At 38.0% G+C, this 25,772-nt stretch overlaps 1 protein-coding gene across 12 annotated transcripts in view; it reads right to left on the reverse strand.

The window, feature by feature from the left end:
* DTNB (dystrobrevin beta) overlaps positions 1-25,772 on the reverse strand; it is a 398,765-nt gene that overhangs the window by 62,272 nt on the left and 310,721 nt on the right. For all 12 annotated transcript variants that reach the window (XR_008915458.1, XM_056813141.1, XM_056813139.1 and 9 more), the window contains 3 exons: positions 15,542-15,627; positions 14,372-14,485; positions 8,732-8,828 (listed from right to left, as the gene is read on the reverse strand). Coding sequence is in view for 11 of the 12 variants with exons in the window: in XM_056813141.1 (XP_056669119.1) it covers positions 8,732-8,828; positions 14,372-14,485; positions 15,542-15,627 (297 nt within the window). In the remaining variant the exon portion in view is untranslated. The remainder of the gene's footprint in view (positions 1-8,731; positions 8,829-14,371; positions 14,486-15,541; positions 15,628-25,772) is intronic.

Below are 25,772 nucleotides of genomic sequence, written 5' to 3' on the forward strand. Positions count from 1 at the left end.
GTTCTTTCTCTCCCCTCTTCCCACCACCCCCCTCTCATAGACAATGAACAATTCCAGTGGGTTTTACATGTGTCATTGATCAAGACTTATTTCCATATTATGGATATTTGCACTAGGGTGAGCTATATCCCTATTGAACCATGTGATCCAGCAGCTGTTTTTCTTCTGTGTTTCTATTCCCACAGTTCTTTCTCTGGATTATACTTTCTTAATATACCATGCTTCCATTTCTCCCTGTATATATTCTGTTTTTTTTTCCAGTAAGATGTACCCATTCCAAGTCATTGTTTAATAATGTGTTTCATCTCATCAAGTCTCAGTGATCCCCGTGAGGCCAAATTTGCCTTTGTTTATTAGGATCTAGGAGTTCCTCTTGCTTGTTGTCCAAACTTTGAGCATTCAGATATTTGAGTCAACGGATTTAACTACCTGATTCTTTCTTGGATTTTGTCTCTTGTGAATTTAGGGGTGACCCAGTTGCTATTCTTCCTTCTTTGTGGTATTCTCTATAGTATTTACTGTGAAAAATACACAATCATCTCCCTTCTTCATTCTTTTTACTTTAAAGTTTTTTTGGATTCAATTACAAGACACCTGACAAATATAGACATCAATCTTTGTTTTGCGTTTCATCTCTGGCTGGAAATCTCTCCTTTTTATATTATAAATCATGATCCAAAAATACAAATCTTCTCAGTCACCACCTTCTTAACCAGCTGTTCACTTCTCAAATTAACTTTTCCGTATTTACCACCTTTAATGAACAAAGTGAAAAAAACAACTTGGGTCTTTAGAGTCTGTGGTTTTTTGTTGAAGTCTTCACAATACTTTCAAAATTCCTTCTGGCAATGTCATTTCTGCCCCCTCAGATCATCAGAAGTGGGTAGTTGCCATCCACTTTAAGTTCTGGGAAGTTCTTTATTATTTCTTGGATATATGCCCAAGAAAGAAAAGGCGGTTCTATTCTCACTGGGTCAACAAATAACTGCCTGAGAGTCATCATTATCACTTTTAGCAAGCTTTTATTAAGTGCTTACTATGTGCCAGGTGTGCAAAACACTGATGATCCAAGACAAAAATGTGGTCCTTTGCCCTTAGAGAGGTCACATTCTAATGGAAAAAAATATGCAAACAACTCGGTGAGATCTTAAACAATGTAAATGGGAGGCAATCTATTACCAGTGAATGTGTAACAGGCAGAGGAAGGGGCCTGGATTTGAGCTGAGTCTTAAAGGAAGCCAGGGGGCAAAGGTGAGGAGGGAGAACATTCCAGGTAAGGGATCAAAACCAGGGAAAAGGCACTGAGTCAAGGATTACTGTCACATGCAGGATCAGTGTGTAGTATGTTGAGGAAAGCCAAGTGAATAAGACTGTAAGGGTAGGAAAGGGCCAGGCTGTGAAGGGCTTTAAAAGTCAAAAAAGATTTTATATTGAACTCTGAAAGTAAAAGGGAACCACAGGAGGGTATTGAGTAACATAGTTAAAGTTGCGCTTTATTGGGCAGAGAGAAACTTGAGTCAGACTATTGCAATAATCCAGGTGTGAGGTGATGAGGGGCTATATACCAGGGTGGCAGTTGTGTGAGTGGAGAGAAGGGGTGTAAAGGAAAGGTATTGTGAAGGTAGAAACTATAAGACTTAGCAATAGGCTGGATTTATGAGGAATCATCAATTACCACAACTTTCTCTTCTTTTTCTGTCCTCCTTGCTGTGTGATCTCTCACCTAATGGTTTTTGGCATTCTCTCTTTTTAAAAAATTTGTTTATTTATTTAAAAACCCTTACCTACCATCTTAGAATCAATGCTATGTACTAGTTCCAAGGCAGAAGAGTGGTAAGGGCGGGGCAATGGGGATTAAGAGATTTAGCCAGGTCATACTGGTAGGAAGTATCTGAGGCCAAATCTGAACTCAGGACCTCATTTTTAGACCTGGTTCTCTATCCATTAAGCCACCTAGCTACCCTGGTTTATATTCTTGGGAAGACAAGCAGCCCCTTCTTCCTCAGAGTACCGAGGTCTCTCCTGTTCAGGAAGAGGCTCCAATCTTGCTTTTAAGCTAATTAGACAGATACCCTTTTTTCATTTTCTCCTCTCTGTACCTTTTTATTTTCTATCATCTTATCAAGGGCTAACTCTCCTTCCTCCAACTCAGAACTCCATTTCTCACCGTGGCTGTCTCTATTTACTTTGGAAAGCTTTGAGTTTCCTTCAAGTCTACACCTTCTCCAGGAAGGAGACCAACCTATACTCTGAACACAAAAGTCACTCCAACCTTCTTGAGCTTTCTGTAGTATTTGATATCTGCCACTTGCTATATTAATTAATCATTCAGACAAGCATTTCTCAAGAGCCTGTTATGCCAGTCCCTGACAACGTAAAGAAAAAACTTCTATCATCCCCATCCTTAAGGAGTTTATGTTTTAATTAGGAAGACAAGATGTATATATAGAGGCATATACAAAATACACATGCAGAAGATAACAAGTAACCTTGGAGAAGGAGAAATCTATAGCTGAGGGACCAGGAAAGGCATCGAGTAGAAGGCAATCCCCTGTCTTTAAGGAATTTAAAGACATGGAGGAAAGAGCCAAGGGCATTCCCTCTGGGAAACGTTCTTCCTTCTGGGTTTTCATGATCCTGATCTTTCTGGGTCCTCTACGTCCTCCTTCTCAGTCTCTTTTTGATGAGTCACATCATCCATACCCCCATACCCTTACTATGGATGTAGTATCATCTCTATTCGGATGCCTCCCAATACAGTAGGATAGTGGTTAGGACACTGGGCCTGGAGTCCGGAAGACCTCAGTTCAGATCCAGTCTCAGAAATTAGTTTTATGACCTTAGGCAAGTCATTTAATTTCTTTGCCTCAGTTTCCTCAACTGTAAAAAAGAGATAGCAATAACATTTACCTCCCAAGGTTGCTGTGAGGATCGAATGAAATCATATTTGTAAATTGCTTAGTACAATGTCTGGCCCATAGCAGGTGTTCTGTAACTGTGAGCTGCTATTATTAAATGCTAGCTACTATTGTTAAATCAAATATTTAGCCCTACACATCCACCTGATCTTCTGCCCTGCATCACCAAAAGCCCTTTGGGTATTTCACACTGTGGATGCCCCTCAGACATCTCAAACTCCACATCTCCAAAATGGAATTATTTCCCCCCCAAATCCTACTTCTCTTTTGAATTTCCCACTTTCCTCTTTCTTTCTTTTTAATTTTTAAAAATCCTTATTTTCCATCTTTGAATCAATACTAAGTAATCAGTTCCAAGGTAGAAGAATGGTGAGGGCTGGACCACTGGGGTTAGGTGACTTGCCCAAGGTCATACAACTAGAAAGTGTCTGAGGCTACATTTGAACACAGGACCTGCCATTTCTAGGCCTAGCTCTCTAACCACTGAGTCCCCTAGCTACCTACCCCTGCCCCTACCTGTGTGATCCTCCACTCCCCACCCAATTTCTTTCATGGGCAACACTAACCTTTGAGCAACACAGGATAGAAAATTAAGAGTCCCACTAAACTCTACTCTATCTTACTATAGATATTCAATAATTTACCAGACACTGTTAGCTTTGCTTCCACAATATCCCTGCTTGCTACTGGACCATCTCTCATCCTGGCAGAGGCCCTCAACGCCTCTTTTGCTCTATGGTATTAGCTTTCTGATTGGTTTTCCTGCCTCAAATATCTCTCAATTGATTCATCCTAAACACAGGTGCCAGAGGCCCTTCCTGAAGCACCAATCTGACCCATACCTGCTCACTAAATCCCAGAAGTCCCTGAATTTTGCCTATAGGATACAAAAGAAACTCCTCTTTGGAGCTGGAAGGCCTTGGGTGAGACGGCTCCACATTCTGCAGTGCTGGTTTCCTTACTGTTCCTCACCCAGGACATGTCGTCTCCTCCTGCTGTCCTTCCTCACAGAATCCCTCACTTCCTTCAAGTCAATTCAAAGGCACCTTTGCTGACCCAAGGAGTGGTCAGTGTTTCCTCCTTACAATTTACCTTGTATTTTGTATGTTTTTATATGTACATACGCTGTTTTTCTGTACGGTAGCAAATAAGGTCCTTGAGAGCAAGTGCTGCTTCACTTTTGCTTTTTAATGTCTAGGGCCTCACACAGTGCCTAAGCACAAGAGGCTCTTAAGAAGTATTTGTTGATTGATTGATTTTACTAGTTGTCCTATAGGTTAAAAAAAAGAAATTTAAAGTAGAATCTATCTGCTGTGGATTTAAAAATATTATTGGAAAATGTAAAACTTTATTGAAATGCAAAAATATTAAAGACACCAATTAGAGGGGCAGCCAAGTAGCTTGATGGATAGAGAACCAGGCCTAGAATTGGGAGATTCTGTCTTCAAATCTGGCCCCAGACACTTCATGACCCTGGGCAAGTCACTTAACCTCAACTGCCTAGCCCTTACTGCTCTTCTGCCTTGGAACCAATACTCAGTATTGATCCCAAGATGGAAGGTAAGGGTTTTAAAAGAAAGAGTATCCTAATTATGCCTTTACTTCAAAGTATTGAATTTTGAGCATCTGTGGCAGTTGGGAATTGCCTTAGCTCTAGGATGATGGAGCAAGTGCTTGTCTGGCAGTTCTTTATGAGAGTCTATCAAGAGTTGTTCAGGCCTATGGGACCTTAAAAATCATATAGGCTCCTACTTCATATAGGCTCAGTGGACTGAGGTATGATAATCAATTCTAAGATAGAAGCTAAAGGTTTTTTAAAAAGAAAGCTCAACCTAGAAACAGAATTACCACTTAGAACCTTTTCAGGATGACATGATTCTTTTGAGGCAGGGCTTCTCTGGATACTCAAATACTGTCTAGATGGGCTGGGCAATGAGAAGGATAGGGATTAGGGGGATGGGGTGCTAGTCTATGTATAGTAGGCTGTAGCGCATCCTCTGGAAAAAAGGATGTGAACATTTAGAACACACCTCTCATTAAGAGGTGTGCAATAAGAGCCTACCTAATCATTTCCCTTACAAATATACTATTTATTAAAGTGCAGATGTGGTTCTGTTTAAGCATCTTGTATCTTCAAGCCTGGGAATGGAGAGAGAGTGATGGGAGGCCTTGGAGGAAACATCCAGACTTGGAACGAAGAATGAGGAAGGGCCTGAGCTCAGTTGGTTTAAATAATTTCAGTTGTGGGTCACATACAAGTTACACCTGTATTTACTTGTTATTACTATTTTTAAAAGTCTTTACCTTCTGCCTCAGAATTGATACTAATTATTGGTTCCAAGGCTTGAACTCAGGACCCCTTGTGTCTAGGCCTGGCTCTCTAACCACCGAGCCACCTAGTTCCCCCTATATTTACTTATTAAGATCCATCTTATATTTCCTCCCCCTTTGCCTCCAATTAGAATAGAAGTTCTTAGAGGGCCCAGACTGTTTCATTTTTGTCTTTGTGATCTCAGTGCTTTGAACATAATAGTGCTTGATACATGTTTTCTGAGTTGTACTGAATTAAATACAAGCAGACTATACATCAATAAAAGCAGAATATGACTTTGAAATGAAAACTAGGATTCTTTAGAGGGGTGATTTTTATTGTGCTAGAGGACAATTTTTTTCCCCTGTGAGAGAATATCTATAAAATTATAATGGAAATCAGCAGGGGAAATGATTTATTATATTTTCTTTGAACAGGAAGAAACATAATCCAATTTCTTCATGTTCTAGATGAGGAAATTGAGGCTCAAGGAGTTTTAAGTTAAGTTGTTTATAGTCACATAGTTTGTTAGTACAAATGAAAGTCAATATGTACGTCTTTTAGCTGTCCACTAGAGAAATCCACAAGATTTCCACACCATTAAAAGGATAAAAATGCCTTTTTTGCATCTAGTACATACCAGATGATTTTGTGATTTAATTTATCTGTATTGCTTCCATATATCACAGGAAGGAGATGAAATCTGATTCTGCATCTAGAATCTAGCTCCTTCCTTCTAACAGGTGTCTTTCCCCTTCTTTAATTATACCCTTTCAGGCCTTGGGAGAAGGGGTTGTACCATGAGTTCTTGGCACTTAAGCCATTCAGACTGGTGGTATTTACAAATAATGGTGGCTGCACTTACAGAGCATACAGGAGGGCACACATGGCCCTGTGACTGCTTTTCAGACTCTATTTACAGCAATCAACTGACCTAAAAGGACCTGGTCCAGGTTATCCAGTTGGAGATGAAGATGTGTCAGTTCTCCTGGCATATGAAAAATTCACTCCAGATCACATGGCATTTGCTTTTGAATAATAACTGGGGCCAACTTTCTAAGTGGTTAATAGGGAGACAGTGGGGAGATCTGAACACCACCTTCTGTCCTCCGAATGTTTTCGTGCTCATTGCACATGGTGCTGTCACGAAGCAAAGCTTTCAGAGTCCCTTGTGGCTCCAGATTCTGACAGGAGCCAAAGACAGGCCTAGGTTCCCCCAACTGTGACTTTAAACTAGTTAAAGGGTAACCAACCACCAGACAACCATCAGAGTCCTGGACTGATCCGGAGTCTGTTTGAAAAGGGCCATTATTTGGCTCCAAAAAGGACATAATGCTTTTGAGCTGACATTTTAGGGCTCTCTTCAGTGAGGTCTTTGGGGGTGGGAAAGCAGAACCATCCTCATTTTTCGGATGAACTCTTCCAGTAGAGCAAAGGGAAGCTAAATAAGAGGCAATAAGGGCATGAATAAAGATGCTTTGAGATCACTGCTATAGTCCCTGGCAATGATTTCAGATCAGGGTTACATTCCCACTGTATAATTAAGGGTATCTGATGTTGAAGATGATGGTGTAACTGAAGGAGTGCTAGACTTAGGATCAGAATAGGGCCTGGTTCTGACTTCTGCCTCTCAGAGTTGCTAGCTATAGGACCATGGATAAATCATTTACTCCGAGCCCTAGTTTTCACCATGAGGTAAGAAGAGGACATTGTCATGCAGGTGTTTTTAGTTGTGTCTGACTCTTTATGAGGGGTTGGCCACTTCTGGATCTAACTTTTTTTTTTAAAACCTTTACCTTCGGTCTTGGAATCAATACACAAGGCAGAAGAGCCTTAAGGGCTAGGCAATGGGGGTTAAGTGACTTGCCTAGGGTCACACAGCTAAGAAGTGTCTGAGGCCAGATTTGAATCTAGGACCTCCCATCTCTAGACCTGACTCTCCATCCACTGAGCCACCCTGCTGCCCCCTGGATGTAGCTTATTTTACAGATGGGAAACAGAGACAAACAGGGTTAATTGATTTACCCAGAGTCACACAGCTAGTCAGTGCCTGAAGCCAAATTTGAGCTCAAGAAGAGGAGTCTCCCTGCCTCCAAGTCAGTGCTCTATCCAGTATTCCACCTAGTTGCCCATTAACATCCCATCTTTCCTTTAAATTCCAACTCAGGTCTCCTCTCCCCAAAGCCTTATCCTAGAACTGCATTCTATCCCTTATGATCTGTAGTAGACATTCTTTACATTGAATCATACAGGGACTTGTTTTTGGTTGAACTGTTTTACTTGCATATAGTCTTCTCCCTTTGCTAAATTATAAACCCTTTCAGGGCAACTCCTAGGAAGTCCGGCTCTTGAGGGTCACTCTGATACTTACATAACTGAATGATTAAGAGTCTGCATTGGGATCATGACCTTGAAACAACCCCAGTTAATCACCATGGGTCCCTGTTCCCCACACGTGTCTCTTGGAAGAGGGAGAGGGAAGCCAAGGAGGACGGTGGCCCCCGAAGAGAATCTGGGAGTGTCTGAATGTCAGTGTCCTCCTGCAGAGCTTAATGGTTCTGGACAGGCAGGACTTCAGAGCTAAGGGCATAAGTGAAAGCTGCTCTGGGATTGCTGACACTTTGTGTATGGTGCCCAGTATACATGAGCAGAGAGATCCAAGTGCCAGGAGGGTCTTTCCTTGTCCCAGGTGCTGGTTTAAAAAGGCCCAAATCCTGAGGTTTATTTTATCCCCCAGAATAAAGTGGGACTTCAATAAGCCTTCTCCTATACAGTTTCCCAATATGTCTAACTTAAGGTAGACTCTTATTTCACTCCCAATAAAATATTAATTAGTATTTTATTAGAATAAGGGCCAGGTTGCTCTTTCTTTACATTGTCCATGAAGAAGGGTTTTGGTAAGTAATAATTTATATTTTCCATTTGATGCATCTCCCCCACTCACACTCACCTCCAGGGTGAATTTTATGATTTGCCACAAGTGGAAAAGAAATGAATAAGATAGATGAGTTGTGATCAGCATTACTGAAGTATACTATATATATCTCAGTTTACTTAATGATTATTTAATGTCAAGAATGTAAAAAACTGTAGGCAGAACACCTAAAATAATATAATTGAAAACTTTTCCTAAAGAAGCTCCTATTTAGAAGCATTAATCTACAGATAAATAATATGCTAATTACAAACCATTCTTACCTAGTCATTAAAGCAATTATCTCAAGGTCAATTGCTTAGTTCAGGTTACCTTATGAACTTAAAAGTAATAAAATTATAAAAGTAATAAAATTATTTTTAAATATTCTTAGCTTCACATTTTCACTAAGTTAGATGGGAATTTCCACTAACTAATGAGGTTTTGCTAAATCCAGGACTTAGAAGCAGTGATTAAAATTAGGCCCTGTTCCAACATCACAATCAAGGCAGAACCTCAGCTATGGAGGCCAAGGGAGAGAAGGTCCTGGGCAGATGAGAGAGTTCTTTGTGGGTCCACAGTTCTTACCTTCAGCAACTTCATGAGCCCTTCTAGCTGTACCATCAGCTCTCTCCTGCTTTCCTGAAGTGCAGACATTCTCTGTTCCAATTCATCCTTCCTCTGCCTGTCCAAGAAGGAAAGAACTATCAGAAGAGAAACTTTAGAGAAAAGGATTCCCAGAAAAGAATAATTCCTGCTTCTTCCCTATGCTGAAATATTCATTTTGAAAAACTGTATAAAATTGATTTTTTGACACTGGATAAAAACTGCATTGGGGAAATGGAAATTTAGAACTCAGAATCATAGTATTTTAGAACTGACGGGGACCATTCTCAGAGGCCATCTAGTCCAACCTCAATCTCAGCAGGAATCCTTGCTATAGCATACTTGCCATTGGTTCTCAGATCTTTGTCTGGCAAGGAAGGAGAAGCTGCTCCCTCAGGAGGAAGCTGATTTTACTTTAGGAAAGTTCTAATTGTTAGGAAATATTTCCTGACATCAGTTTGCTTCTTTGAAATTTTTCACTTACTGCTCCTGCTTCTTCCTCCTGGGGCAGAATGGGACAAGTCTAATCCCTATTTCACACAAAAGCTATCCAAATACTTGTATATAGCTATGATATCTATTCTCTCTCGGTTAGCTACATTCAGTTCCTTCAACAGATTCTCATGTCACACAGACTTAAAGCCCTCAACCTTCCTGTTTATCATTTGCTGGACATTCTCTAATTTAGTAATATCCTCCTTAAATTGTAACACCATGAACTGAACACAATGCTCAAGATATGATCTGACCAGTGTAAAGAATAACAGAACCATCATGTCTTTGGTTCCCCTGCCTTTCTTTGAGCCTAAGACTCCCCCCCTCTTTTTTTTTTGGTGCCATATTATTCTGCTAATTCATATTGAGCTCTTGGTCTATTACAAATACTAGGTCTTTTTCTGACAACTACTTTTTAATCATCTCTTCCCCATCTTATACTTGCAAAGATGATTTTTTAAATCCAAATGTAAGACCATACGCTAGTCTTAAATAAATTTCATCTTATTGGCTTTTGTACAAAACTCTAATTTCTCAAGATCTTTTCTACATCGTGATTGTCATCCAGTGGGTTGGATATCCCTACTAGCTTTGTGTCATCTACAAACTTGATAAGAATGCCATCTGTACCATTTATTCATGCCATTGATAAAAATGTTACACAGAAAGAAAGAGCCAAGCAGAGATTCCTGGGGCACTCCACTCTAGCCTTTCTGCCAAGTAAACATGAAATCATTAATAACTTTAGATTTTAAAAAAGTTCAAACAATTCTAAATCCATTTAAGTGTGTCATCATCTAGTCCATTTTCTCCATCTTTTCTATATGAATAGCATAAGAACTTTTATCAAATACCTTACCAAAATCCAGGCAAATTTTATGGTATTGCCCTGATCTACCAAATTAGAATCCCTGCAAAAAAAGGAAATGATGGGACCAGCTGGGTGGCTCAGTGGATTGAGAGCCAAGCCTAGAGACAGGGGGTCCTAGGTTCAAATCTGGCCTCAGACACTTCCTAGCTGTGTGACCATGGGAAAGTCACTTGACCCTTATTGCCTAGCCCTTACCACTCTTCTGCCTTGGAGTCAATACACAGTATTGATTCCAAGATGAAAGGTAAGGGTTTAAAGAATAAAATAAAATAAAATAAAATGAAATAATGTTAATTTGACATGCCTGGTCTTTCCTTTAAGATAGCTATTGATGTCTTTTGTTTTTACATCATCTTCATTTCCAAATATATTACTCTTCCTTCTCTGAATAATGAGTTATTCCTTATAATTAAAAAAAAGGAGAGGGAGAAAAAAAAGCACCTCAGCCAAACTATCCTATACAGACCAAGTTGGACAGGGTAGGCAATGTTTTCCCACCTCTTCAAAGAAGGGAAGGGAGGAACACTTTCTCAACTCTTCTCTTGGGCCAGTTTTGGTCATTATCTTTACAAAATATACCAGCCTTAGGCCTTAAGCACACCCATTTTTTCTTTTTTGCAGATGGGGGGGGGTTATAGATGTAGGACACAGCATATGCTGCCATACTTGGCTGATGGATTATTGGAGAGTTTTGCTGAAATTCTTTCTCCCTCTTTGTTTTTCATTCTTTGCTATAAGAGATAGCTTTCTAGGTATACAAGAGGGAAGCAATACGTTAAAAAATTAGGGTTATATGTCTTTGAAAGTTGGCTATTTGTATAATACTGTTACAGCATCAATGGTTCTGGTTCCATTTATTTCACTCTACATTAGTTCCTATCACTTTTCCCAAGCTTCTCTATATGCACCATATTCAATATTTCAAATGCCACAAAATTATTCTATTATATTCAAATTATATTATATTCAAATATTACAATTTATTTAGATGCTCCTCCAGCTGATGGACATCTACTTTGTTTCCAGTTCTTTGATGTCATAGAAAGTATTGTTCAAAGTATTTTGGTGTAGATAGGGCCTTACTGACAGGCAGGCAAGCCAGATTAACTAAAATAGCAAGGAAGCCTGAGGGAGACAGCATATTCCTGCCAAAGTCAAACCACTTTAAACCATCACAAATACCACCCTATTCTACCTCTCAGATCTTGATAGAGAACATCTAGGCCCCAGAGCCCAGGAATCCTTGGAACAATAGCAGGTCTATATCATCAGGCCTGCTTCCTGCTTAGCCCTTTGTATTGTCTCTGAGTCCCATAGTACATGACCTACATTCATACAGCAGCAGTAGTTTTAAGATATGATCATGTGGCATGATATGGCTTGTCTCCCTTCTGCCTAATAAACCTGCCCTTATGTTCAAAAGGTTTTCAATGTCTCCCTTACACATTTCTCTGCCTTTACACACCATCTTCTCTCCCCTAGCTGAAGTCTTTCTTCTCTTGGCAAAAATTACAACTAGAACAGAGAGCTCTTTGAGAAAGGAAAGCTACTATACATAAGTCTGTAATGAGAAGTCAGCATCCTCCGGTTCCATGGAGTTCAGCCTGCCTTCCCACTTCTGTACAAAGGCAAGGTACCCTAGTGTTTAGAAACTCTGGGAGACAGGCCTGACTGTGTACATACACAGTAGGAGAGGAAACAGAGAGCACCATTAGTTCCTAATATGATACTCATCAGGGGGAGCATTTGCCCAGAATGGCCTAACATAACAATGACAAATATTAGCTGTCCCATGGCTGTCTTCCTCCCCAAGCTTATTGAAATCTTCCTTTTTGATCTCTAAACCAATAGTATAGAAATTTGGGGGCAATTTTATGTGTGTGATATCCAGGACTTCTGTGTGGAAAGGTCTTTTGTATAAGACATTAGTCCATGTCCCTTTAGGGATTCCAGGAATGCTAATGAGCTCTATGTGATTCTATACAGCTTGAAGTCTCATTTGATCTCTTTCTCTTGATTAATTGTATCAACAGGCACCATCTGGGTGCAAAACATAGTGTTGTTCTCAGGAAGAGATATGTTTTTGAACCCTTTTCTCTCTCTTAAAATCCTTACCTTCTGTTAGAACCATTTGTTCTAAGGCAGAAGAGTGATAAGGGCTAGGAACAGGGGTTTAAATGACTTGGCCAGGGTCACACAGATAGAAAGTATTGAAGGCCAGATTTTAACCCAGGACCCTGTCTCCAGGCCTGGTTCCCTATCCACTGAGTCACCTGGTTGCTCTCTATTCTTTCTCTTACTAGAGAAGAACTTGGTTTCACAGACAGTTCTGCTCTTATTATCTGAGTGGTCTTTTACAAATCATTGAACCTTCATGGTCCTAAGTTCCCTCATGTACAAAATGGGGAATCACACTAAATGTTTACTAAGTTCTTTGTAGTACTAAATAATTTGATCCTAATCAATCAATTGACAAGCATTTCTTAAGCTCTCACTCTGTGCCAGATATTGTGCTAACTACTGAGGACCCAAGGAAAAAGGGAAAAAGTCTCTGTTCTCAAGAAACTTACATTTTAATGGGACTAACAACATGTATAAATCAAAATATACAAGATAAATAAATACAGAATAGGTGGAAGATAACCTAGAAGATGGCCCTAGAAGGATGGAAAGTTCTCCTGGAGGAGGTGGCATTTGAGCAGAGTTTATAGGAAGTCAAGGATTCCAGAAATCCAAAGTTGAGAGGGAGAGCATCCTAGGCATGAGAAAAAGCTAGCACAAAGGCTTGGAGAAGGGAGATGGCATGTTGTATATACAAGAGAGAGTAAGAATGTTAGTGTCTGCAGGAGAATAGAATGTAAGAAAGGTGTGGGGAGAAAGAATGAATTCTGTTTTGGATAGGCTGAGCTTGAGAATCCAACATATATCTAATGAAAAATGTCTATCAGGCAGGGGGCAGGTCTTCTGCTGCACAGAGACTAGAGCTGGATAAACAGACATGGAATCACCTGCACAGCTGATATTGCAACCCTTAGGAACAGATGAGATTATTAAGTGAGAAGAGGGGCCACAACAATTCAAGTTTATAGATGGTCTAAAAACTTTACAATTCTTATAACCTTGTGCTCCCCTTTCTGTCATTCTGACACTATCACCACAGAAGAAGAGGGCCACACAGGACTAAAAGTGATTTTGTATTTTTGTTTTATGGGTTGTCATAGCCCAAGAATTCATCCCTCAGTAGCCACTGTACCAGTGATGAGCCTTTCTTCTCCATATTTAGTGAGGCCAGTCCTTGGAAGATAGGTATAGTCTGATGCTCAAACCATGGCAACATGGCTGGATCTGCTGGAGCTTATGCTCTGCAAAGAGCCTTTAAGAACCTAGGGTAACCTTTACCCTTCCATGTGGCAAAAGAGGAGGACTTTGTGGAGGTTTATAAAAAGAGAACTTTAAGGGACAGATAAGTGGCTTAGTGGATTAAAAACCAAGCCTAGAGATGGGAGGTTCTGGGTTCAAATCTGTATTCAAATACTTCCTAGCTGTGTGACCCTGGTCAAGTCACTTAATCCCCATGGTCTAACCTTTACTACTCTTTTGTCTTAGAACCAATATACAGTATTGATTCTAAGACAGAAGGTAAGGATAAAAAAAAGAGAACTACAAAATTCTTTTGTCTCTATATTCATATGGAGTACAACTGATGAGAAGTTACAAGTGACCCAAAGGGGAATGGGGAGAGACATACAGAGTAGCCACAAGTAGACTAAAGCATTTTTCTAATGATGGTTTATGGGTAAGAAATAACGTTTAAGATATTGTCAAAGACTTACAAGGAAGTATAAAAGAAAAGGGGATAGCCTGGTTACATGGGCTGCGTAGAGCGCAAATGCTTTTGTCATACCCATAGAATATAAAATGACTTAGAAGTCCTTTACTGTGTCAAGTAGATCCTTGGTAGATGATCTATGGAAGACTATGGATAAGAAATACAGAAAATGAGATGCCATGAATGGGTTATAATCCATACTAAATAAAATACTAATATTGAGTGGATTACAGAGCCACTGAAGTAAAATGTTAAAAGTAAAGATAATGAAGTAAATCTCAAGTTGCAAGAGTTGCAAAAAGCCTCCTCTAATAGGCACTGAGAATCCATCCTATTGTTTCTTTCTTCCAAGGTCTAAGCTTCTCTCCCTAAAATAGTTTGAAAAGCAGATTTGGCCTCACAAAGATATAGGAGGGCTGCTTCTTACCTAAGAAGCCGGAGCTCGGCTAGGAGTGTAGGGTTCTGCTGGGCCTTTTCAGGGGTTGGTTGAGAAGCTTGCTCATGCTCCAAGCGGAGGCGCTGAATCTCTTGAAGGATTTCTCTAGAAAGAAAGAAGGAAAAAAGGGAAATAAAAATCAAGATAAAAATTACAACTATTTAAAATATAAAATTTTCTAGGCTCCAAAGCTTTATTTTATTTTAAAGTTTTTCAGAATTGATGCTATCTACCAAAGCACCCCTTCAGACCTCCCCCCCTCCCTCCCTCTCTCTCCCTCCCAACATACTCTTCTTGGTGTTGTATCTTCCAATATGAATTATGAAAAAATGCTTCCAAAATAAAATTTAAATTGGCTTTTTTGAAAAGACAAAACCCTATGGCAATAGTTAAAATGAATAGAAATATTCTTGCACAGGATTTTAAAAAGTTTAGGATAAAAGCAACTGGGAAGTGTTCATCTATTCCTCTCTTGGTAAAAATAAAGAGAACTCTTTATAGTTCTATAATGAGAATTTAGGAAAAACTCTCATACCATTCATCTTCCAGGAGTGTAGTTTTTGGTTATTCTTGGTTTCTAATGGCTACAATCCATTTTTTTCCCCAGTCAGAGTGACTGATTCATTGTCTTATCTTAAAAAGCCCTAAGTCTGTGTCCTGGTTCCTTTCTCTTCTAAGTAGGGCAGTTAAGTCACCTGTTTTATCAATATTTTAACTAGATTTTAACTAGTTTTACTTATGATGCTCTTTTAATTTCCTCTTGGTAGGCAGTTGGTTATAAGTAATATTGTTGGTTGGGCCAGACTAATTTGCACATGAGAAATTAGTTGGATAAAATAGTGAACAAAGGGCAAGAGTGGGAAGCTGAGAAGAATAACTAGAGGTTGCATTGGATGGCACTGTGGAAGTGAAACTTGACCTGGACAGAAAGACATTAATATACAGTGAGTTAATTTCATGAAGAAACAACTAACAACTGTTTTTCAAATGGCAGTTTGGGGCCCTCCTTCAAACAGGAATTCCCTGAGTAAGCAATGCCTTAAAGAGTGCTTTCTTCCTTAGTGATATGTGAGCTTAGTGTGAGCTGCCCCCTTGGGCTGGGCTAGACCTGTCACAGTGCAATCTACAAAGTAGTTGCTTGTTTGTAATGAAGAGATTTACCTGTTTTTGTTTTCCAGTTCTGCAATGAGCTGCCTTTGCTGTTTATTCGCATCAAAGTTAAAACTGAGGTCAGTTGGGGGACGGGTCTGGAATAAAAAAGGGAGCAGAAGATTGTGAAATAGGGCACTAAAAATTCAGCATCCCATATTTTCCTCTAATGGATTTTTTATCTCCTGCTTTGCGTAGATCAAGAGGCTTATGGTATAGTGGAAGGTTTGACCTGAGTTTGAATCCTGCCCTTGATATTTAACTATATTTGTTGTGGAGGAACACAGGCTGAAGGAACCTAGGCAAGTCACTTAATCTGAAACAGCATATATTTTCTGAAAGGTAAGGTGGAGAAAAATATACTTGCAATTCCTATGTCACAGAATTGTTGTATGTGTAACTCATGACTCAGAATCAAAGTTCTGGATTCACACAGATTGGGTCCAAGTACAAAGGCTTCTGAACAACTTGATGATTTAGGCCCCAACCCAGGATTTCTCTTGGGAACATCAAATACAGCTCAAGTCTAGGCTTCCTCACTAAAAGGAAATGGGTCTACAGCTTCCTTTCAAATTCATCAGCTAATAAAATACTGAAGAGAGGATAGGTTTTATTTGCAAATACAAAAGGCACATACTTAGCCCAGAGAAAGTCAGGAAAAAAACTTTTCTTCAAAGTTCTTAAATTGAGGTCCATGAACTTATATATATATATCACATGCATCCATTTTAAAGTATTTAAAATTAAAATAAAAAGTTGAAAACCATTTCTTTTTACTTAAGTATTTAATAAGGAAATATATGCATGGTTTCCAATTTTCTGTAATATTTACTATTATAGGTTAATATTAAAATGTATTCTCTTGTTAACACATGTGCTTCACTTGAATTTACTAATAATATGACTGGCTTATAATTAATTGAACTATGTAGTGGTCTTCCTACAAGTTTCTATATGCTCATTTGATTTCTAAAGAAATAAACTAAAAATCACTCATATAAGTATTTGTAAAAGATTATTGGTATAATCCAATGTTTGATTTTTACTGTATCATCTTATATGTACTCTCAACTCTTAAATATTTTAAGTACATCTGATAAAATCTTTTCATTTGCTGTGTCAAAAAATTCATATATATATATATATCAAAGGGCAGACCGTCTTTTAGCACCTTTTAGGCATAGTTCCAAATTGCCCTCCAGAATGGTTGGATCAATTCACAACTCCACCAGCAATGCATTAATGTTCCAATTTTGCCACATCCCCTCCAGCATTCATTACTTTCCATTGCTGTCATGTTAGCCAATCTGCTAGGTGTGAGGTAACACCTCAGAGTTTTTTGATTTGCATCTCTCTGGTTATAAGAGATTTAGAACACTTTTTCATGTGCTTATTAATAGTTTTTACTTCTTTAACTGAAAATTGCCTATTCATGTCCCTTGCCCATTTATCAATTGGAGAATGGCTTGATTTTTTGAACAATTGATTTAGCTCTTTATAAATTTGAGTAGTTAGACCTTTGTCAGAGGTTTTTGTTATGAAGATTGTTTCCCAATTTGTGGCTTCCCTTTTAATTTTGTTTGCATTGGTTTTGTTTGTAATCTGATGTAATTAAAATGATTTATTTTATATTTTGTGATTTTTTTCTAACTCTTGCTTGGTTTTAAAATCTTTCCTTTCCCAAAGATCTGACATGTATACTATTCTGTGTTCGCCTAATTTACTTATAGTTTCCTTCTTTATATTCAAGTCATTCACCCATTCTGAGTTTATCTTGGTGTAGGGTGTGAGATGTTGATTCAAACCTAATCTCTCCCACACTGTCTTCCAGTTTTCCCAGAAGTTTTTAATCAAATAGTGGATTTTGGTCCCCAAAGCTGGGATCTTTGGCTTTATCATAGACTGTCTTGCTGAGGTCACTTACCCTAAGTCTATTCCACTGATCCTCCTTTCTGACTCTTAGCCAGTACCATACTGTTTTGAGGATTACTGCTTTATAGTATAGTTTGAGACCTGGGACTGCAAAGCCGCCTTCCTTCACATTTTTTTTTTCATTATATACCTGGATATCCTTGATCTTTTGTTCTTCCAAATGAAATTTGTTATGTTTTTTTCTAATTCAGTTTTTTGGTAGTTCAATGGGTATAGCACAAAATAAGTAAATTAATTTGGGTAAGATTGTCATTTTTATTATGTTAGCTCATCCTACCCATGAGCAATCAATGTTTTTCCTAAACTTTACTTTCATTGTAACTGGCTCAGAGAGGGAAAAACAAATATACTTATTGGGATATAGAATTTTATGTTACCCTACAGAGAAGTAGAAGCGGAATAAGATAAGGGAAGGGGGAGGTAATTGGAGGGAAGGGGAACTGGGGGGGGGTGATAAAAAGCAAAACACTGGTGAGGAGGAACAGAGTGAGAGAGAATTGAGCAGGAATAAAGGGGGAGAATAAGACGGAGGGCAATACACAATTAGTAATCACAACTGTGAATGTGAACAGGATGAACTCACCCATAAAACAGAATAGCATAATTCTGGATATGGAAAATGGATAGCAAAGTGGATTAAAAAACAAAATCCGACTATATGCTGTTTACAAGAAACACATATGAGACAGGGTAACACACACAGATGAATTTGTTATGCATCATCTAAAGTAAAAAAAGTAGGAGTAGCAATCATGATATCAGACAAAGCTAAAGTAAAAATTGATCTTATTAAAAGAGATAAGGAGGGAAAATTACATCTTGCTAAAAGGTACTATAAACAATGAAGTTATTTATATCAATACTAGAAATTTATGCACCAAATGGTATAGCATCCAGGAGGACCTCAACTGTTCGCTATCAGAACTAAATAAATCAAACCAAAAAATAAACAAGAAAGAAATAAAGGAAGTGAATGAAATGTTAGAAAAATTAGAGTTAATAGATATCTGAAGAAAACTGAATAGAGATAAAAAGAAATATACTTTCTTTTCAGTAGCACATAGTACATATACTAAGATCGACCATGTACTAGAAAAACATCACAAACAAATGCAGAAAAGTAGAAATAATAAATACAATTTTTTCAGATCATAATGTGATAAAATTATAATTAATAAGGATTCATGGAGAGGCAAATTTAAAATGAAGTGTTTGGTTTCTATATGAAATGGAAAGACCTCCATGAATGGATGCAGAGTGAAATGAGCAGAACCAGGAAAACATTGTACAGAGAAACCAAAACATTTGTGGGATGATCAAATGTAATAGACTTTGCTAATAATAGCAATTGCATGGAACTTATGAAAAAGAATGCCATCTACAACTATGGGAATAGAAACATAGAAGAAAAAAGTATAATTTATCACTTGGTTATATGGGTATATGACTTGGAGTTGTGGTTTTTAAGAGACTATTCTACTACAAACATAAATAATATAAGTTTTGAGTAATAAAGTATGCATTAATCAGTGGAACTGCTTGTCATCTCAGGGAGGGAGGAAAAAGGGAGGGAAAGAACATGAATCATATAACCATGGAAAAAATATTCTAAAAAAATAATGTGAGCCCACCCCCAATACATATATATATATATATCTACATATATACATCCATATCCATACATATGTGCCTATATAAAAGCTCTATTTCAAAATAATTGGTTTCATTTGTAATTCTATATATTTTAAGATATTTTTCTGAGCAGAATAATGTACTTTCTCAGCATCCTCTTATTAGAGGGCAGAACAAGAAACTCCTCCCAGATCCTTCTTTTACAGAGGGCTCGATGTTTTCCAGGTAACTTCATTTTCCATGAACCACTCTGCTTGGTTTTGACTCCAAGAACATTATACCCCCAAATCCTTTCCTCTCACCCCCACCTCCTTCAGCTTCCTTTTGTGTGTTGTCTTCTCCCGTTAGATTATAAGATCCTGGAGGGCATGGGTACTCATTCTTGTTCTTACCCCCAGCACTTAGCATAGTGCCCCGCACATAATAGGTTCTTAATAAATGTTTATTGTCTAAGAAAGGGTCCATAGGCTTCATCAGAATGTGCCAAAGGGATCCATGACACCAAATAGGTTAAAAATCCCTGATTTTGTGGTCCCACTTTCCTCAAGGATTTACTTGATGGGCATTACAGTATCAATAAAGGCACAAAACATTCCTTCCAAGCCTCATATCTTTCTCCTAGGTGGGGAAGAGGATGCAAAGAAGTTGCTTTTCCAGGAAGCCCAATCCATCCTGGCTCTGTGTTGTCCACTCCTATAACATGAGTCTGTGTCACTTCCCTGTTGATAGGTCTGCTATATTGGTACTCTGCTAGATCTCTTTCTGTTTCTTACCCTGTATCTGGGCTTTTAATGGGAAGTTCTATACCGAAATACCTGGTCTGATGAGAGATCCTTCCTGGTAGGCAATAGCTCTCTTTCTTGTTCCAGCTCTCTTTTGGTGAGTATTTGTATAACTTTAAAGACCTGGCAAAAGAATGACCTCCTCTATGTGAAGATTGGATTTGGCTCTCCCTTGATTCTAACAATGAAGGTACTTAGCTCTTCCTTGATTGGGAAGATTAAATTGTAATCCTCTGTCTGTTTTTAGATTTTAATCCCTAAAAGTGTAAACACAATACTTAAAGTTTATCTGCCCATTTTGGATTTTAACCACAAAAGGGTGTGAATACCCATTTCATACATTGAGTGGGAGGTCTGTGACCCATGTATGAAAGAGTGGGCGGTCCTGGAGTAGAGCGTCAGCTGTGATTGATAGACGTAAAATTTAGGGGAAGTGACATAAGAGAAAAAGGTCTTTAAAAGTTGAAACAGAGACACACTTGGAGAGAGACACTCAGACTTGGAGTGAAGAGGGACACTTGGCTGTGGAACTCGACCCTGGAGGAGTTTGTATGGGAGATCTCAGACTTCTTTCCTTTTAGATGGTCACCATGGTGAGTGTAAGGGCTGACTTCCTTTCTTGCTCTTCCTGGAAGTGTGAGACTCCAGGAAAGGCCCATTGTCTTGAAACTCCTTTCCCCTGGCTAGGGCCTTAGAATTGCTCCCTGGGTCAGAGGAATCTCTCTCTCTTTCTCTCTCTCTCTCTCTCTCTCTCTCTCTCTCTCTCTCTCTCTCTCTCTCTCTCTCTCTCTCTCTCTCATTCCATTTGACTTTAGTAATTCAATTTTGGGATTTAGAAATTAAATCCTTGGCAACCAATTAAATATTTAGTCCAACCATAAAATTAACATCTGTGAGCTTCATCAGAAGTAATGTGCCAACTTATTAATATCTCCTGCTGCTACAAAAGCATTAAAGTCAGTATACAAGAACTGAGATCTCTCTTTTTTGAGGGGGTGTCATATCTGCGATTTCATTAATGTGGCAATTTCCCTCTTCCAATATAGTAATTTTAAAACTAAGTTTTAGGAAGTTAATTAGAGAAGTGACAAGTTAAGTCAAGTTTAGAAGAAATTATCAAGTACATACTATGTCCTAGGAATTGCACTATGATTTCACTGGAATAGATTAACCCCCTCTGCCAACATAGGTTAGTACCTGCTCTATAACTTATAATGCTTTGAGAGTGTCATGGGGCACTGAGAAGCCAAGGATTAACAAATACAATATGTCAGAAGCAAGACTTCAATCTGGGTCTTTCTGAGTCTGAGGCCAGTTCTCTAAGGTAAACTAGGACATGCTGCTTCTCTTCTGAGATAGGAATTACCTCAAAAAATGTTCCTTGGACAAATGTCCTATAACCAAACAGGCCCTTTACAATAATGTCCCTTAACAAACAAGTACAGTAAGGTAAGATGAACCGACACATTGGTGACATTTTTCACTTATGTTCTTTGCTGAAAGGCATATATATATATAATTAATATATATATATATACACACACACACATATATATATATGCTTCATTAGCACTCCTGCATAAATGAAATCTAACGTGACTGTATATTGTACCCCCAAATACAAATTATTTGCATACTGTGGTATTTTATGTTCTTTATCTACTTTCTCCCCTCATGTGATTTGCTAAAACTATCTCACTGAAGAAGACTTGTAAGTGTTCCACATTTCAATGCAATCAGCTCAATGTCATCTGCAAATAAGAACATATGAAGGACTTTATCATTTTTACAGAAAATCTCTTTTGGTTTTTCTCTGTGTAGGATGTCCTTGATGATGTTGGTGAATACCTTTGGTGAGCATGCCTCTTTATTCTTCACTTGATACTGGTAATTTGAATTTCTTCTGCAATTAGTGCATCTAACAAGGGATCTTGTATGACATTAATCGAGGCATGTCTATACTTTGATGAAAGAACTCTTAAGACTGCATTTTGCTGTGAGTCAATGTCTTTTACAATGAGTAATAAGCAGAAAGGAATCTTGTATTTCCTCCACACTTTTTAGTCAATCATATGAAGATATAGTTTGTTGTAGAAAATCATCTGGGAATACCTGCCTGTTCCCTTCTAATATTTTCATTAAGAATACCACTGACATTCACAGATTAAAATATGCGAAATAGATAAATGAACTATTAGCTGCTCCTGTCTTTTTCATTCCAAAACTTGTTCAAGCACCAGTTACAGAGGTCTGTCCAGTGGCCTCTCTGAGGATCCAAGGTCTCTCTGCCAAGATGTGATGTCATGGTCGGAATAAGGAGATGAGACACACCGTGCATTCAACCCATGTATGCAGGCATCACACGCAGTGTTCTGCTCTAATACCATGGTTCATTTATTATATAGATTTTTTTGGTGTATGCTTCTTTGACACACAATCAATCTTCTATGTATGTGACATTCTACAATTTGATTGGATATTATCAAATCACCTAAACAACACCTGTGATGTGACTACAACAAAGAATTCTGTGATCATTTACTAGGTTTTTACAATACTCTGTGATAGATATGATTAATGTGAATAAAGGCCATTTGTAGGTTAGTATCCCTTCCTTGACCTGCTGAGAGGATCATTGTGCTTTTGGTCAGCTTTCACTATCAATCATAATTGCTTGGGAGATGAACACCAAAACATCTTCATATCTAGGTGTGAGGGCTTAAAGCAGACCAGTTTGGGGGTTTTCCTCAATTTACAAGTTCTGTTTTTCTTGTGTTACTTTGAAGTGCCTAGCAATGCTTCTTGGCTTCTGTTCATCAACAAATTCATTGGAGTGTAATAACTGTAGGAAAAGATTCATTATAGTACTCAAGCTTTTGGCCAGTGTTTATTATAAGGCCTTGAAGCGTGTCTTGTGCTTGAGAAAGGAGGGGTTATGTGCAATAATCTTTGGGCTTTGATTCTGTAATTGTAATCTTTTGGGGGTAATAACCTAGGGGGCTTAAAGTAGGGTATATACATACATATATATATATATTGATCCTATAGGTATTTGCTCTCATATTATTTCTCCTGTATTGGAGAGAATAATAATCATAAGTCCATTAGTGGGGAAAATTTGTGGAGAGAAGTCACAGAGGGAGATCAGCGGGGGGCCCTCATTCTGGGGTCTGCTTTGCAGACCCCATTTCCTCAGACCATGACCTTGTCAGCTGGTTGGGATATGATGGCCTCTGGCAGATGAGTTTCGGAATTCAAATTTAGAAACCCAAATTCTCCTATTCCCTTCTTGATTGGACAGTCTGTGAGTAATCCTTTCACTTTATTGCAACTTCTCAGTATCTTCTTATTTTATTTGAAGTGAGAATATCAATATAGGCCTGGTTCCATTTCTTAACAAATGTGCCCACCTGGATAATGAGACCAAAATTTTATATTTAAAGGAGGAATATGATGTTTTCAAACAGTCTAACAATTCTTGAATTTCAGGACTTATTCTTTTTCTTCTGCACTATGCAGAAGTGGCTGAAAGATCAGCCCATGAAAGAAGTGGCCCAAGATCAAGGGACATGATGTATTTCTGTTTTATGACAAAAGAATCCAACACTGTATTGTCAAGTAAGAAAGGGATGAGCTTCTCTGCTTGGTTATCTGGGTGTTCAGATGCATTTAGTCCAGTAACACAACTATCCTAGAAGCTTTTCTGGTCTTGTATAGTTCTTGTGCTTCATTGGCCCAGCATTTGAGAATCCAGATTTTTTCCCAGGGTCATTTCCAAGGCACAATGAATCATTAAAGTAGGACTTTGCTAAAGAGCACAGTGGAAGGTTCTGTTCATTTAAAACCCTGCAGTCAGTTTATATATGCTTTCCTCTGAATAGTTTCCCGTTGGCTCAAGATCATTTTCTTCTCTGTATCAAGAAGCAGAAAGTGACTAGATGGTACAGTGGATAGAGCCCTGGCCCTGGAATATGGCTCATCTTTCTGAGTTCAAATCTGGCCTCAGACACTTACTAGCTAAGAGACCCTGAGCAGGTCACTTCACTTTGTTTGCTCCAGTTTCCTCATCTGTAAAATGATCTGGAGAAGGAAATGGCAAACTATTCCAGTATCAAGAAAAACCCAAATAGGAACATGAAGAGTCAGACATGACTGAGAAACAATCAAGAATGTTTCTTGATTCTATGGCCTTGTTTCTAGTCTAAAGATAGAAGGCTTAACAAATAGTTCTTTAAATGAAGGATGCCTTGTAAATTGTGAATATTCAACAAAGTTTTGTTAAATCAAAGCTAAATTATGTTTAGTATTCTAAAGTAAATGGGTAAGGGAGAACAGAACAAAATAAAGCCAAATTGGCTATTTATGAGTAAATCTTAGCAAATTAACAAATGAAAATTGATAAAAGACTATGAGATTTGGCAGTTTAAAGATAATTGGTTACTTTGGAGATAGGAGTTTCAGGTTAGGAGTTTTATATTTAGAATATCAAATGTAATTTAATTAAAAAATTAAAATTATGATTTTTATTCCTACAAATTTTTTAGGCCATTCCAGGAGCAAAAGTGTCATGAATTCATAAAATCAAACAGTATCAGAATGAAAGAAACCTTAGGTCTAAACGCAATCCCCTAATTTTTGCATATGGCACAAATGGAATTTATGGAAGTTAAGCAATTTACTCAAAGGCACACTAATTCATGGCAGAGTTCAGACTAGGTCATATTCAATATAATAGCATTTGGGATATGAGGTTTATCCTAAAATATTCTAATGGATTTGTGATCTTATCAATGGTGTGTCTTTCAACCCACACATGCCTATCCAGCCTGTGCAGCTCTCCGATTGACTAAATCTATTAAACCTCTGTATTAAATCATTATAATCACTGGTAATGCCATTCCTTCTATTCATTATCCATTTTTCAGCATCAATAATTGGTTTAAATGAATTTAATTGCATACCTTATCTTTTCTCATTTTTTCCTTTAATTTTATATTAATTTTTAACATTTCTTTAAGCTCTAAGAAGATGGTAGACAATGAATTCAGGAGTGACTTCTACATCATGAAAGAATTCTGTCTTAAATATTATAAATTTTAAAATACCATTTGATGTTCATATATATTATTTTTTGAAAAATTTATTAATTTAGAATATTTTTTCCATGGTTACAAGATTAACGTCCTTTCCCTGTTCTCCCCCAACTCCCCATCTGTAGCCAATGTGCAATTCCTCTGGGTTTTACATGTGTCATTGGTCAAGACCCATTTCTATACTACTGATATTTGCACTAGGGTGATCACTTAGAGTCTACATTCCCAATCATATCCCCATCGACCCTTGTGATTGAGCAGTTGTTTTTCTTCTCTGTTTCTATTCCCACAGTTCTTTCTCTGACTGTAGATAGCATTCTTTCTCATAAGTCCCTCTGAATTGTTCTTGATCATTGCATTGCTGCTAGTAGACAAGTCCATTTACATTGGATTTCACTTGATGCTCAACACATCCTTTGCCTCTTAATTCTTTTCTTGGAGAAAGCATTCATGAGATATAGCAGTGAGAGAGCAGTCTTTGTCATTTCCTATTTCTGAAATGAATTTTCCAACATATAATTTGCTGTTTTACATATACCTACATTTGTACCTAAGTCACTAAATATCAAAGTATATGCTGATTTTGTTGGAAAGTTTTACTATATTATTTTATAATTTCTCTATAAATTCTCTATGACTCCATTATTGAATCACAATTTTTTTTGTCTCCTAGTTTCATTTGTGATAAGTGCCAAGATTTATTTATTTATTTTTATTATTATTTTTAAACACTTACCTTCTGTCTTGGAATCAATACTGTGTATTGGCTCCAAGGCAGAAGGGCGGTAAGGGCTACGCAATGGG

This window comes from Monodelphis domestica, chromosome 1, assembly GCF_027887165.1.
Source record: "Monodelphis domestica isolate mMonDom1 chromosome 1, mMonDom1.pri, whole genome shotgun sequence".
NCBI classification, from domain to species: domain Eukaryota; kingdom Metazoa; phylum Chordata; class Mammalia; order Didelphimorphia; family Didelphidae; genus Monodelphis; species Monodelphis domestica.